This window comes from Anomaloglossus baeobatrachus (assembly GCF_048569485.1).
Source record: "Anomaloglossus baeobatrachus isolate aAnoBae1 chromosome 3 unlocalized genomic scaffold, aAnoBae1.hap1 SUPER_3_unloc_1, whole genome shotgun sequence".
Lineage (NCBI taxonomy): Eukaryota > Metazoa > Chordata > Amphibia > Anura > Aromobatidae > Anomaloglossus > Anomaloglossus baeobatrachus.
This window is the reverse complement of record NW_027441780.1, coordinates 660,936-676,369: the sequence shown is the minus strand read 5'-3', so window position 1 is coordinate 676,369 and position 15,434 is coordinate 660,936. Positions and strand designations below refer to the sequence as shown.

Here is a 15,434-nt window from a genome sequence, read left to right as displayed (position 1 = left end):
TCACACGTAGCGACGCAGCAGCGATCACGACCTGACCTTATCAGGATCGCTGCTGCGTCGTTACATGGTCGCTGGTGAGCTGTCAAACAGGCAGATCTCACCAGCGACCAGCCCTCAGCCAGCAGCGACGCGTGGAAGCGATGCTACACTTGGTAACTAAGGTTAATATTCGGGTAACCAAGCAAAATGCTTCGCTGGTTACCCGATGTTAAAAATACGGTTTGACGTGACATATGCAAAGCCAGTATATTAATGATTGGAGCAAAATAGGTGCAAAAACATATATAGATTTATTCAGATAGAAGTTGAAGTTAGTCATTACAGAAAAGTTACTGTCTTGGCTTGAGTTAATAGATGGGTAGATAAGTAGAGAAAAAAACAGAGTGTTTATCTTACATCGCTGTGATATTGTGATAAGCCGTCTCTCTGTGGATCGTCTGGTCGAATGCTCCCATTCTTCCTTCCTCCTTCTTCTCCTGACCCTTTGAAGTGTGGTCTGCTTTTATAATTCTAACCCCACCTCCTGATTCTACTTATCTCTTTACATGGTGTTGCAAGAAGTAACTATCCTTATTAGTTAAGCATTATGTCATATCACGTATTCATAATTTTTGCAGAATAAGTGACTTGCGCAGTGGAGACTTGTAAAACTAAACCACTTCGACATATATATAACTCTTTTGAAGCTCGCTGAACTCTGACCCTAGTGTAACAGAAAGAAGATTCTCAAAGCTAATTTCAGTTCTTAGCACAAATTCCAAACAGAATATAGCCCTACGTTGAAAACTTTGACGAACAATAGCAGATGGCTTTGGTTCTACCTTGTCAAACCTTGGTCAGTATTTCCAGCTCACAAAGACACTCTTAAAGGCATGGGCGAAATACATACATTTATGAATGCATATATTCCAGTTTATGAATCAAATCTCCATAAACTCACTATTTTACAGTCCCTCCTTTTGAAGATTTGATGAATCCCCGGGAAACCCTAACTCATTCGTGTCATCATTCGTATCACATACATTCTTGTTGAAAATTCTAGACCAATATTTGACTTGATAAACCAATCTGAAACTTTCTGTCAAAAAGTCATCTTGCGATTTAACATTCCTCTAAGAATGTTATCTTCCTTTTTCATTTCTATTTTTATATTCTTATATATCTTCTGAATTCTACACATCACAAAAACTTGATAAATAATACACATCAAAATTAATAAAAATATGATTATGATGGGATTAAATAAAACATTTCCAACCGCTGACTGAAAAGATGACTGAGACAAGGAATGTACCGATTTCCCAAAACTTCTCCACCAAGTTCTACCTGACATTCCATTCCATTCGTGTTCAATATCACTTAATTCACCTTGTTCATGCCTGAATATAATTTCTGCTTCCTTTAACTGTTTCGTTAATAAATCTAACAAACCCTTATCTTTCTTTATTTCACTTGTCCACATATCCCAAGGAAAATCATTTATTTGTGATAAATTGAATTGTATAGGAAATGCCGTTAAGTTTCTCTTTCCTATAGAAGTGATATTAAAACTTCCTTCTTTCTTTGAAAGAGATCTCACATTTCCTTCTATACAATACAAACCCATAGGTAGGTTTTCCTTATGTACACAAGTAGAATAGAAAACAGAAACCATCTCTGTCTCAGACATGACCTGGAAACAAATCTTATTTGGACTTACTGGAGTCACCAAATCATGTAGTGTCTGTACAGTCTCTATTCTCGCATGACAAGAAGAATAATTATGAAAACATGAATGATAAATCACCTTATCCTGTCCAGGTAGACACATCACCTTAGAAACAAAATGCAAACATGAAGAAATGTCTACTTGTTCAGTGTTCACTCCATCAAATGCAAAATCTGTGTACTGCAGTTGATAGAACACTTGTTGTGTGTTACTCACAGGTATACCCAAAACTGTAACAGGAACAATAGTCCCCTCTCTTCCGATCACTGGGACTAGCGATGTGCCAACACAAATGTTTCGTTCACATCCTAACCACTTATTTACCCACAAATCCGTATGATTCAATGCAAAATCATACTCTACAGGTAAATTTCGCAGTATTCCCAGTGGAGTAATTCCACTCTGTAAAGCTTGTGCAATCAGCTTCAGATTAGAAGAATACTCTATCTGTATCTCCAGGCACGCTTTAGCTACTTGTGTTTCGTGTGTGCTTTCCCCGAGAGCTAATGTAGCATCCTGTAGATGTGACACGGAAGACCCTAGTACAGCAGCTGTATTCATTACCATCTTTTCAAGAAGTTGATTCAAACTCTTCTGAACCTTTACACCTTTTCCTCCAATAAAACCAATATTATCCAAATCTGACTTAAGCGTCTGTATATTCATGGCATTAGTCAGACTTCCCACTGTCCCAATTCCTCCCAGAATTCCTTCTAACACTCCTCTCTTACTCCTAGTCTGAGTTGTTCTTTTCCCAAACCATTGTTCTATCCCCATCTCCATGTTTATGAGATGTGATTGACACTGAGGAAACCTGGTAGAGATCTTCCAATGAGACATATTGAAAGTCCATACCATTGTCATAAATTCTCCATCCCTTAATAAGGACTTAGACTGAAATTGATTAATTTGGAAAGGAGTAGACGGCATGAACCTCGTGTTTGTGCATGCACTATCTGCTGCTGACCAAATATTCACACTAACGTCTTTACAATGTCTGTAATGTGTCTTTGTTTCCACGCAACACTGGTAAATTCCAGAGTCCCTGGAAGATGGATTTTCTATGGAAAAAATGAAATTATCATCCATCCATCTGATATTACCAATCTGACCTCTGTGAATGACATTAGTTGGACTGTTTAAAAAACTTCCCAAAAATGATGAATTTTTGGTCCATGTCAACAAAGACTCAGAAGGCAATTTCAACCTTGTGTTACATTTTAACATTATGGGAAATGTATTTTCTTTATTATGAACTGTCTGTGGTGAAACCCTTATTTCCGGAACTATAGTGTTAGTAACGGTAAACACTACAGATACCTGAACTTGTACAGGTTCCCGTGTTATCTGGAAATTCCATGTTTTGACTCAATCTTTATCTCCTTCTGTAATGGAGAGTAAAGAAGGATCCAGAATTTTCCCAAAAACCTGAGTTTTTAACAAAATTTCTGTTTTGGATCTTCCAAACTTTCCCCTAGCAATCATGTCATTTGTAATATCACCGGACCATACAGCAGGTTCATCACCTCTGATCTCTATGTTCCAGTATAGTACATCTGTAGGAGAACATTCCCATGTACCCGTTTTATTATTGTGTACATATTCTCCTTGTAATTGTGAATCTAGTTTTAGGTCCTGCAATAGCATGTAATATTATGTCTGTGTCGTGTACGAAATGTAATTCAATGCAACATTTTGTTCCATATCCCATGCAGATATTCCCTGTTATCTCCATAGAATCATCCGTGATGTTCTCTGTCAGTAAGTTCAATGTCTCTGATCCTCTCGGTCTTCGTGAATGTTGAATCTCTCTAGTCCGCTCATTCACATCATTGGCGATTGTTCCTTGATGTAACATGTAAACAATGACGGAAATAACGCAAAGCAGCAGGAAAGTAGATCCCATCACATAGAAGCTTGTCTTGAGCTTGGGAAGATGTTCTTTCTCCAGAAGGCTTGATGTCATCTTTCCTTCAAAGTCTTTAGGTTCTTTATTCCAGTTCTTATAGGAATCCATTTCTTCCTGGAAAGAAATGCAGTATCATTATTTTGTCACAAATATTTTGCACTGGTCAACGTGAACCCACACTTTTTGTGTTTTCCGGGTCTTTTTTACCACGTTTGACACTCGTTGCACAAGAATCATGACTTGTCCCATAGTCCCAAGGACTTCAAAAGGACCTTCCCAATTACACTCCCATGGACCACTCTTGCGAAAGGTTTTGATCATCACTAGAGCACCTTTCTTGAATTTGGACTCATAGGGTGGCTCCATTTTCTGCATTCTCGATGCCGCATATGGCAGAATCGCTTTCAGGTTCTCCTGTAGCGATCTCAACCATTGGGACCTTGAGATGGCATCTTTTTGTGGAGTGGATAAAAATGGCTCATGTGGAAACCACAATGGCATTTTTCTTCCCGTCATCAACTCAAACGGAGTGAATTGAGTTGTAGAAGAGATTGAACCTCTTATGCTCATGAGTATGAAAGGTACCTTGTCAACCCAAGTGTTACCTTTGTCCAAAAGCATCTTTGCAATTCTGGATTTGATTGTTCTATTCATTCTTTCCACAATTCCCGCAGATTGTGGATGATAGGGGACATGAAATTGCTGTCGTGCCCCTAGAATAGCACAAGCAGTTTGCATGATTTTACCTGTGAAATGGCTACCTCGATCGGAGGTAATCATCCTTGGGATCCCCCAAGTACAAAAGACATGTTGTACCAATTCCCTTGCTGTGGACAAAGCATCATCTTTCCTAACAGGTAATATTTCTACCCATTTTGAGAACACATCTACCACAATCAATGCATACCTGAGACCATGTTTACCTGAGGGTAAAGGACCAATATAGTCTATCTGCAGTGTAGACCATGGACCATCTGCAGGTGCGATTCGTAGAAGTGGTGGCTTCTGTCCTTTAGGTCTTGGATTTATTTGGGCACAAATGAGACATGATAGTACAACACTTTGAACTGTTTCGTCCATTTTTTCCCAATAAAATTTCTCCTTGAGAATGACTAACAATTTCTGTTGTCCCAAGTGACCTAAACTCTCATGGTTGTATCGAGTGAATTCTACCTGTAGATGTTTTGGTACAACAGGACGCAAATCTCCATTTGAATTGTGACACAAAACCCCATTTTCACAGATAAAAGGAGGTTTTGGATCATCTAGAGAAGTAACAAGAGAAGGATCTTTTCTCTGTTCTTCTGCAAATGAAGGTATGTACGTGTGTGTTCTTTGAACCGCTGAATTCTCAGAAGGTTCAGAGTCAAACACTTCCTCTCCTGTCAGGGCAGCTTCTTTGGCTAGAGCATCTGCGGTTGCATTACCTACAGATAACTCATCATCAGATCTTCGATGTGCAGCGACTTTCACTATAGCAAATCTATTTGGGGCCCTAGATGCCATCTCAAAAATTGATTCTAGAGTATCACGGTGCAGCAAGGCTTTGTTGGATCAATCCACATAGCCTCTCCTTTCCCAAACAGGCAGGTAATCGGTTAGGGATCTGACAACATAGGAGCTATCACTGTAGATTACCATTGGAGTCTGATCATCAGCTTCATTCAGCTGTAGGACCATTCTTACCGCTTCTATCTCTGCCCTTTGAGCTGAGAAATGACTCGGTAACTTGTGTTTTACCACTTGTCCTCGCTTGGAATAGAAAATTCCATATCCTGTGTGAAAGTGTCCTTCCAGAAAAAATCTAGAACCGTCTACAAACACAGGTTCATCTGCGTCTTCCGACTGTCGTCTGAAGAGAGATGGACTTGGTTCATGGAACGTTTGTATGCAATCATGGGTTTGTCCTTCATACTGCATCAATTGAGGAAGAACATATTTGGCCTTATAATCTACCTCAATTTGATTTGGAGACAATGAGAGCAACCAATGGGCAAATCTCTGATGTGACACACCTGGGATATTTTTCTCAAAGAGAAGTTTCAGTGTGGAATGTGGCGTTTGGAGAATAACCTTTTGGAACCCGATGATGTGTGGAGTGATTTTTATCGCAAAATACACTCCCACCAGGTGTCTTGCGCACACCTCAAACCCCCTCTCAACAGGTGAGAGAAGCTTAGAGAAGTAACCCAAGATTCTCCATTCCCCCCCTTGCAGCTGCAGCAAAACCACAGAGATACTTGTCTCTGAAGTGTGTGCTTGAAGCGCAAAAGGTGTGTTCTTTTCCACCATACTTAACGCAGGTGCGTGTTGTAGATCATGTTTCAATTGTGTGAAGGCTTTTTCCTGTTCAACACCCCAGGGACCAAAATAATCATCATTGTCACCTTTTAAAAGATCATACAAAGGTCTGGCTTTGTCAGCAAAATTCTCAATGAAATCCCTTGAGTAATTTACAAGTCCTAAAAAATGTCTTAGTGCCTTGTGTGATGTTGGAATTGGAAGAGATGCAATTGCCTCTATTCTGTCCTGTAGGGGTCGCCGTGTACCTGGACTTAGCAGAACTCCTAAAAACCTGACCTCAGTCTGCATCAGCTTGACCTTTTTGGTATTCAGTTTTAAACCTGCATCATGCAGCAGCTCAAACAATTCTGCAAGCAAGATCACGTGCATCTCCTTGTCCTCCGTACTCAACAAGATATCGTCCACATATTGCAATAAACATTCTGGACGAGAAAATTTCGACAAAACGTTTGCTAGCGCCTGATGAAAAATGCTCGGCGACATACTAGCGCCCTGAGGAAGACGACAACATACGAATTGTTGATCCAGGTGGTTGAATGCAAGCTTATATTGACAACTTTTCTCAATCGGTATACTGAAGAAACCATTACTGATATCCAATACTGAGAAATACCTTGCCTTTGCATCCAATCTCGACATCATGTCATGTGTATCAGCTACAATCGGTGCTACATTGGGAGTAAACTTATTGAACATCCTCAAGTCCAACAACATCCGATAGCTTCCATCGCTTTTCAGAACACACCACAATGGATTGTTACAAACAGAATTTGCCTTACGTATCACACCTTGAGCCAACAATTCCTGAATAATCTTAGACATCGGAGCAACTGACTCCGGAGGCAACTTATACTGACGCTGTGGAGGCGGGTCTCGGCCTTCAATTTTAACAATCACGTCCTTCATCGTTCCAACCTCATTCCTGTACTGAGCCCATAAAGAAGGAAACCGCTGTACTAACTCAGTCAATACTTCATCACCACCAGTTTCAGGCCACAAATGATCTGCTGACACTACATCGGTCAAACAAATGGTGCCGACATGACTATATTCATTTGGATCAATAACTACCGCTTTACAACCGTTAGAGTCTTTCCAAACTGTCTTGTTACCCAAATCAATAATCCAGCCATGCTTTTCCATAAAATCAGTGCCAATTATATTCTCAGTATCCTGACAACACCAAATATCCATTTTCATTTTCAAAAAACCAGGTATTTCCAAAGAAACATCCTGCGCTAATGTCACCTTTGTTCCATTTTTACCACTGAAACCAACAATTGTACATACAGGGGAATCTGGCTTTAAATGTAAATCAACATTTGTGACACTCAATTGCGCACCTGTATCAAGGAGAAATGTTACTTCCTGACCTTCAAGATTTACCTTTAAAAATGGTCGACCACAGCTATCCATTGAAACTCGAGTGACAAATTCCAGTGGATGCAGCCTGGGGACCGGCTTTGCTAGTCAGGAGGATGGAGAAGGGAGAAGAGCAGCAGGTGTCTTACTCCTTCCATCCAATCCCTGTATGGTCATTTCCCTTATTTGTCTGGTCAGAGGTGCATATGGTGATTGGTTATTTCTGTTGTCAGTATGAGTGGGTGCATATGAAGGTGGAGGTGCTGAAGATGGGGGAGGTGCACTGGATGTGTTTGGCATCAGTCCATTTTCTTTACCCAGCCTTTCCTCAGCTCCCGCCCTCAGGAATTTCTTGCATTCCCACTTCAGATGTCCGGGTAGGCCACAGAAAAAGCAGTGGATATTGCTCTGTTACCCCCCCCTGAATTCTTGTTTTTAGAATTCAACACCGGTTTTTTGTTTTTGATCTGTTTTTCCTGGGATACTAATGTGTCAGTGGTCCCTTCTATCATGGCTATTTTTGACTTTACCTGATTTTGCTTCATTCGTCTACGTATTCTATCAATAAATGACGTGGCCTCTTGTAGACTTTCCATCCTAGAAGCTATTTCGAATGAAGCAGGGTCCAAATATTTAAACTTTTTAACAAAGGCCTTGACCATGGAAGTCGGTTCTTGATCAGATCCGATTTCCAGTACCATTCTATAGGCCTGTTCGAATTTCACTAAAAAGACAAATGGATCCTACTGTATGTGTGTTTTAAGGTTTTCTAACAATTCGACTGTTGGGGTAGACTCTCCTGTGGTAAAGAGAATTAACTGTCTCAGCCTATCTTCCTTTGTGTCATGGATCAGGTCATCGTGTTCGTTTGGCCTAGGTGTTGCTTGTAACCTTTTTGCCATGTGGGAGGGAAGCCATACCCTGAATATCTTGTTTCTCTGATCATTCGTTAGATTATATTTATCTGAATGTGACTCAAAAATGTCCGCATTATGAAAGGCGTCCATTTTATCATCATATTTGGGTATGTCTTTAATGATTTTCATTAATAGGTCATGGATTTTAATGTTAAGACGGGCTGCCTTATCATGTAACTTCTTTTTTCGAAGTTCCTCCTCATTCAGACTCTCGTCCTCGGCTGTATTCAGCCTGTCCGGGATGTCGGAACCTGAGGCAGGTGACGGGGAAGCATCTGTCTTGTTCTGTCTCGTATTAACAGATACATATTTAATATCTTTCCGTAATTTTGATATTAAATCTGCTCTTGTTTCCAACTGATCCTCCAGATGTTCGATATGTTCTGCTAATATCGAACAATTTGGACAATCTGTTGTTTCTGCATCTGTGATGTGTGTATCTGTTGCATTGGATGTGTCTGTTGTATTGGGTGTATCAGTCACCATGCAGATGGTGTGTGCATATGGCTGTGCCCCACCCACCATGGAGTTGTAAGTGTATACCATACCCAATACATTCTGTATCTTTTTCTGTAACCGTTTCACAGTAAAAAACTTCTTATCTAACTTAGTATTCTCAAGTTCACATTGCCGGTACAGATTTGACCATAACTGTGCGTCAGTGTGCCTCTGGTCAAATTTATACTCTACATGACTGTTACTAGAATAATCATGAATAAAATCCATTTCTCACCAATATGTGATGCGTTGTCCTGGAATGGCTCCAATCGTCTATGGATCAATCGTCCTGGAATGGCTCCAATCGTCTATGGATTGATGGTCCTGGAATGGCTCCAATCGTCTATGGATTGATGGTCCTGGAATGGCTCTAATCGTCTATGGATCGATCGTCCTGGAATTGGAAGTCCTCAGATGTCCGTCAAGGCTTGACACATACGACCTCCGTGCAGCTTGTCACGTTAAAACCTCTTCAAGGTTCCGTGATATGGACACAGTGTATCGTCTTTGCCTGCAGCACTTGGACAGAGATTACTCACAGACCCCCCTTCTCGGACAAAGGGCAGGGAATGACGTGAGAAAAAAAGTCCCACCGCAAGAAAAGCAGTGTGAATAAAATCACCCCGCACAGAAAACAGCTGTGCCTCTCAATCATTCAGGCTGATGCTCGCCAAATATGTTAAAAATACGGTTTGACGTGACATATGCAAAGCCAGTATATTAATGATTGGAGCAAAATAGGTGCAAAAACATATATGGATTTATTCAGATAGAAGTTGAAGTTACAGTCATTACAGAAAAGTTACTGTCTTGGCTTGAGTTAATAGATGGGTAGATAAGTAGAGAAAAAAACAGAGTGTTTATCTTACATCGCTGTGATATTGTGATAAGCCGTCTCTCTGTGGATCGTCTGGTCGAATGCTCCCATTCTTCCTTCCTCCTTCTTCTCCTGACCCTTTGAAGTGTGGTCTGCTTTTATAATTCAAACCCCACCTCCTGATTCTACTTATCTCTTTACATGGTGTTGCAAGAAGTAACTATCCTTATTAGTTAAGCATTATGTCATATCACGTATTCATAATTTTTGCAGAATAAGTGACTTGCGCAGTGGAGACTTGTAAAACTAAACCACTTCGACATATATATATAACTCTTTTGAAGCTCGCTGAACTCTGACCCTAGTGTAACAGAAAGAAGATTCTCAAAGCTAATTTCAGTTCTTAGCACAAATTCCAAACAGAATATAGCCCTACGTTGAAAACTTTGACGAACAATAGCAGATGGCTTTGGTTCTACCTTGTCAAACCTTGGTCAGTATTTCCAGCTCACAAAGACACTCTTAAAGGCATGGGCGAAATACATACATTTATGAATGCATATATTCCAGTTTATGAATCAAATCTCCATAAACTCACTATTTTACACCCGATATTTACCTTGGTTACCAGCGCACACAGCTTAGCGCTGGCTCCCTGCACTCCTAGCCAGAGTACACATCGGGTTAATAAGCAAACCGCTTTGCTTATTTACCTGATGTGTACTCTGGCTACGTGTGCAGGGAGCCGGCACTGGCAGCCTGAGAGTGGCGGACGCTGGTAACTAAGGTAAATATCAGGTAACCAAGCAGCCTTTTGCTTGGTTACCCGATATTTACCTTGGTTACCAGCGTCCGCAGAAGCCGGCTCCCTGCACAGTTTGTCGCTCTCTCGCTGTCACACACAGCGATGTGTGCTTCACAGCGGGAGAGCAACGATCAAAAAATGGTCCAGGACATTCAGCAACATCCGGCGACCTAACAGCAGGGGCCAGGTTGTTGCTGGATGTCACACACAACGACAGCGACGACAACGTCACTGCTACGTCACAGAGAATGGTGACTTAGCAGCGACGTCGTTGTGTGTGACATGACCATTACACAGACAAAATGGAGTGTAGATTTAACAAAATGAATTCTGCTCTCATTCCAGCAATACACAAATGGATGAATAAAGCGTACAACTTGACTATAACAACAAAAAAAAAATTCTCTCCATCAAAAATTAAAAAAAACAGTGTAAAATGATGAATAGTTTGTAAATGATCCATCATACAAAGTATACAACCGTAATGACGAAAAATGAACTCTTTATTAACATCGTAAAATTCTAATAAGATTTACTAAAACAGACATTGTATTCATGACTATGGCTTCACTCCTGTGTGAATTTTCTCATGTCTAATAAGATTTGCTTTCAGAGCAAAACATTTCCCACATTCTGAACATGAATATGGCTTCTCTTCTGTGTGAATTCTCACATGTTTAACAAGATCTGATTTCCAAGCAAAACATGTCTCACATTCTGAACATGAATATGGCTTTACTCCTGTGTGAATTCTCTCGTGTAATGAGATGTGATTGCTGAAAAAAACATTTCCCACATTCTGAACATGAATATGGCTTCTCTCCTGTGTGAATTCTCTCATGTGTAATGAGATCTGATTTCCGAGCAAAACATTTCTCACATTCTGAACATGAATATGGCTTCTCTCCTGTGTGAATTCTCTCATGTGTAATGAGATCTGATTTCCGAGCAAAACATTTCTCACATTCTGAACATGAATATGGCTTCACTCCTGTGTGAATTTTCTCATGTCTAATAAGATTTGCTTTCTGAGCAAAACATTTCTCACATTCTGAACATGAATATGGCTTCTCTCCTGTGTGAATTCTCAAATGTTTAACAAGTTTTGATTTCAAAGTAAAACATTTCCCACATTCTGAACATGAATATGGCTTCTCTCCTGTGTGAATTTTCTCATGTGTAATGAGAGTTGATTTTTCAGCAAAACATTTCTCACATTCTGAACATGAATATGGCTTCACTCCTGTGTGAATTTTCTCATGTCTAATAAGATTTGCTTTCAGAGCAAAACATTTCTCACATTCTGAACATGAATATGGCTTCTCTCCTGTGTGAATGCTCTCATGTGTAATGAGATCTGATTTCCGAGCAAAACATTTCTCACATTCTGAACATGAATATGGCTTCTCTCCTGTGTGAATTTTCTCATGTGTAATGAGAGTTGATTTGTCAGCAAAACATTTCTCACATTCTGAACATGAATATGGCTTCTCTCCTGTGTGAATTCTCTCATGTGTAATGAGATCTGATTTGGAAGCACAACATGTCTCACATTCTGAACATGAGTATGGCTTCACTCCTGTGTGAATTCTCTCATGTCTAATAAGATTTGCTTTCCGAGCAAAACATTTCTCACATTCTGAACATGAATATGGCTTCTCTCCTGTGTGAATTCTCAAATGTTTAACAAGTTTTGATTTCAAAGTAAAACATTTCCCACATTCTGAACATGAATATGGCTTCTCTCCTGTGTGACTTTCACTTCCCTTAGCTTTCTGTGTTGAACTCCTGGTACCGTCATCTGCCATAAATAAAATTAAAGTTATAAGCTTTTAATATAACCTCAAACATACACAGGCACACATAAATCCATATAAATTCCAAAGTTTATAGTGTTCTACTTTGAAAGGCCTGTGTGACAGAAAATACCTAAAATGACATCAATTTAAAAACTGCACCTTTCGAAGTGCTCAAAACGACATTCAATAAAACATATTTACAAAAACATAGCCAGTGGCACTCAATAATATAAGGATACTTTGGCATTGCATTAGTGCTATAGAAATATTAGAAAAAGGGATTAATACATAGGTAACATAGGTAATGAGAAAAATGAGTAAAACGACAAAGGCATTGCATTACTGCTTTAGGCCCCCTTCACACGTCCGTGATACACGTGCGTGTTTGGTCCGTTTCCGTATATACCGGAGACACGGCCAAACGTGCACCAATGTTAATCTATGATTGTGGTCACACGTCCGTTATTTCATTATGTCCGTGTGTGCGTGTCCGTGATCCGTATGTGTTTGCGTTTGGCACGGATGCATGTCCGTTATCTGCACGGAGCACGCACACGTGGACACAATGAAAGTCTATGGGTATGTGCACACACGTTAGTAAACACGTATGCATCTACCTATAGTCCGTGTCCGTTTGGTGTTTTTATTTCTAGTGATGTCGGCTATTCTTTCTATTTCTGTGTATGTCGGTCAATCTCCCTGAGTCCGTCGGTCAGTCTCTCTGTCTGTCTGTCCCTCTCTCACAGTCTGTCGGTCAGTTTCCCCCCCTCTCTCATACTTACCGTTCCCCGATCTCCGGCGCAGCGCTGCACGGCATTCACACTGCTGCGGCGGCTTTTACTATTTTGAAAAAGCCGGCCGCCCATTAAACAATCTCGTATTCCCTGCTTTCCCCGCCCACCGGCGCCTATGATTGGTTACAGTGAGACACGCCCCCCACGCTGAGTGACAGGTGTCACACTGCACCCAATCACAGCAGCCGGTGGGCGTGGCTATACTGTGCAGTAAAATAAATAAATAAATAATTAAAAAAAAACGGCGTGCGGTTCCCCCCAATTTTAATGCCAGCCAGATAAAGCCATACGGCTGAAGGCTGGTATTCTCAGGATGGGGAGCTCCACATTATGGGGAGCCCCCCACCCTAACAATATCAGTCAGCAGCCGCCCAGAATTGCCGCATACATTATATGCGACAGTTCTGGGGCTGTACCCGGCTCTTCCCGATTTGCCCTGGTGCTTTGGCAAATCGGGGTAATAAGGAGTTATTGGCAGCCCATAGCTGCCAATAAGTCCTAGATTAATCATGTCAGGCGTCTATGAGACACCCTCCATGATTAATCTGTAAATTACAGTAAATAAACACACACACACACCAGAAAAAATCCTTTATTAGAAATAAAAACACACACATATACCCTGGTTCACCACTTTAATCAGCCCCGAAAAATCCCTCCATGTCCGTCGTACTCCAGGATGGTCCAGCGTCGCATCCAGCGCTGCTGCATGGAGGTGACAGGAGCTGCAGCAGACACAGCCGCTCCGGTCACCTCCACGCAGCTAATGAAGACAGCCGCGCGATCAGCTGAGCTGTCACTGAGGTTACCCGCTGTCACTGGATCCAGTGACAGCGGGTAACCTCAGTGACAGCTCAGCTGATCGCGCGGCTGTCTTCATTAGCTGCGTGGAGGTGACCGGAGCGGCTGTGTCTGCTGCAGCTCCTGTCACCTCCATGCAGCAGCGCTGGATGCGACGCTGGACCATCCTGGAGTACGACGGACATGGAGGGCTTTTTCGGGGCTGATTAAAGTGGTGAACCAGGGTATATGTGTGTGTTTTTATTTCTAATAAAGGATTTTTTCTGGTGTGTGTGTGTGTTTATTTACTGTAATTTACAGATTAATCATGGAGGGTGTCTCATAGACGCCTGACATGATTAATCTAGGACTTATTGGCAGCTATGGGCTGCCAATAACTCCTTATTACCCCGATTTGCCAAAGCACCAGGGCAAATCGGGAAGAGCCGGGTACAGCCCCAGAACTGTCGCATATAATGTATGCGGCAATTCTGGGCGGCTGCTGACTGATATTGTTAGGGTGGGGGGCTCCTCATAACGTGGAGCTCCCCATCCTGAGAATACCAGCCTTCAGCCGTATGGCTTTATCTGGCTGGCATTAAAATTGGGGGGAACCGCACGCCGTTTTTTTTTTATTTATTTATTTATTTTACTGCACAGTATAGACACGCCCACCGGCTGCTGTGATTGGGTGCAGTGTGACACCTGTCACTCAGCGTGGGGGCGTGTCTCACTGCAACCAATCATAGGCGCCGGTGGGCGGGGAAAGCAGGGAATAGGAGATTGTTTAATGAGCGCCCGACTTTTTCAAAATAGTAAAAGCCGCCGCAGCAGTGTGAATGCCGTGCAGCGCTGCGCCGGAGATCGAGGAACGGTGAGTATGAGAGAGGGGGGGAAACTTCAGTCACTCGGGGGATTAGCGGTCACCGGTGAATCCTTCACAGGTGACCGCTAATCAGTACTCGACACAGACAGAGCCGCGGTATGAGGATGAAGTCGGGTGAAGTTCACCCGAGTTCATTCTCATCGCGCAACTCTGTCTGCTGTCAGCCGACATTTATAAACGACATTGTGCATCACACACACGGACATTACACACGGACATTCCACGTACACATACACGTTAATTCCACACGCACACACGGACGTTCTGCTCACAAACACGGCTAGCATACGCAATTCACACAGGTGCCACACGGACCATAAAAACGGACACAAAAACGGGGCACGGACCCGAAAAACGGCCCGTAACACACGTGTGTGTTTTTCACGGACGTGTGAAGGGGGCCTTAGAGATATTTGTAAAGTGAGATTCTTAGCTTATGTATTGATCAATCCATGTGAGCCCGATAACCTTGACAAGCACCTGACCAAGCACTCTGCCCTATAGCCAGGGTGTGTCCACCATCTTATTTAACCAGGAACCTATCTGCTCAGACATACAGATTTTTAATCACACAGAGGCATTTAAGATTAGGTTCCCAATATAATGAGATCACCTTGTCGAGGTTATCGGGTTCACATGGATTGGCCAATACATAAACTTAGGCGGGCTTTGCATGCTGCGACATCGGTAATGTGTTACCGATGCTGCAGCGATGGTCTACGCCCCCGTCGCAGGTGCGATATCTAGTGATAGCTGCCGTAGCGAATATTATCGCTACGGCAGCTTCACATGCACTTACCTGTCCTGCGACGTCGCTCTGGCCGGCGATCTGACTCCTTATTAAGGGGGCGGGTC

The 15,434-nt window shown here is 41.9% G+C and overlaps 3 protein-coding genes across 3 annotated transcripts in view; 1 reads left to right on the top strand and 2 right to left on the bottom strand.

Moving 5' to 3' along the window:
* Window positions 1-15,434, top strand: part of LOC142258701 (uncharacterized) — a 279,057-nt gene that overhangs the window by 157,521 nt on the left and 106,102 nt on the right. The gene's annotated exons all lie outside the window — the stretch shown is intronic.
* LOC142258698 (uncharacterized) lies at window positions 276-10,193 on the bottom strand. The gene is made up of 2 exons (XM_075331319.1): window positions 8,934-10,193; window positions 276-3,731 (listed from the first exon to the last, which is right to left on the bottom strand). Exon 2 carries the CDS (start codon window positions 2,933-2,935, stop codon window positions 1,082-1,084), a length of 1,854 nt encoding a protein of 617 aa, XP_075187434.1. The 5' UTR covers window positions 2,936-3,731; window positions 8,934-10,193; the 3' UTR covers window positions 276-1,081.
* Window positions 10,391-15,434, bottom strand: part of LOC142258700 (uncharacterized) — a 28,725-nt gene continuing 23,681 nt past the window's right edge. The window contains 2 exon segments of the mRNA XM_075331321.1: window positions 10,391-11,093; window positions 11,095-12,121. Of these exon segments, the coding sequence (XP_075187436.1) occupies window positions 10,880-11,093; window positions 11,095-12,121 (1,241 nt within the window). The 3' untranslated portion in view covers window positions 10,391-10,879.

Excerpts from the sequence above, each read along its gene's own strand:
- LOC142258698 (XM_075331319.1), bottom strand. The coding sequence starts at position 2,935 with ATGTTAAAATGTAACACAAGGTTGAAATTGCCTTCTGAGTCTTTGTTG.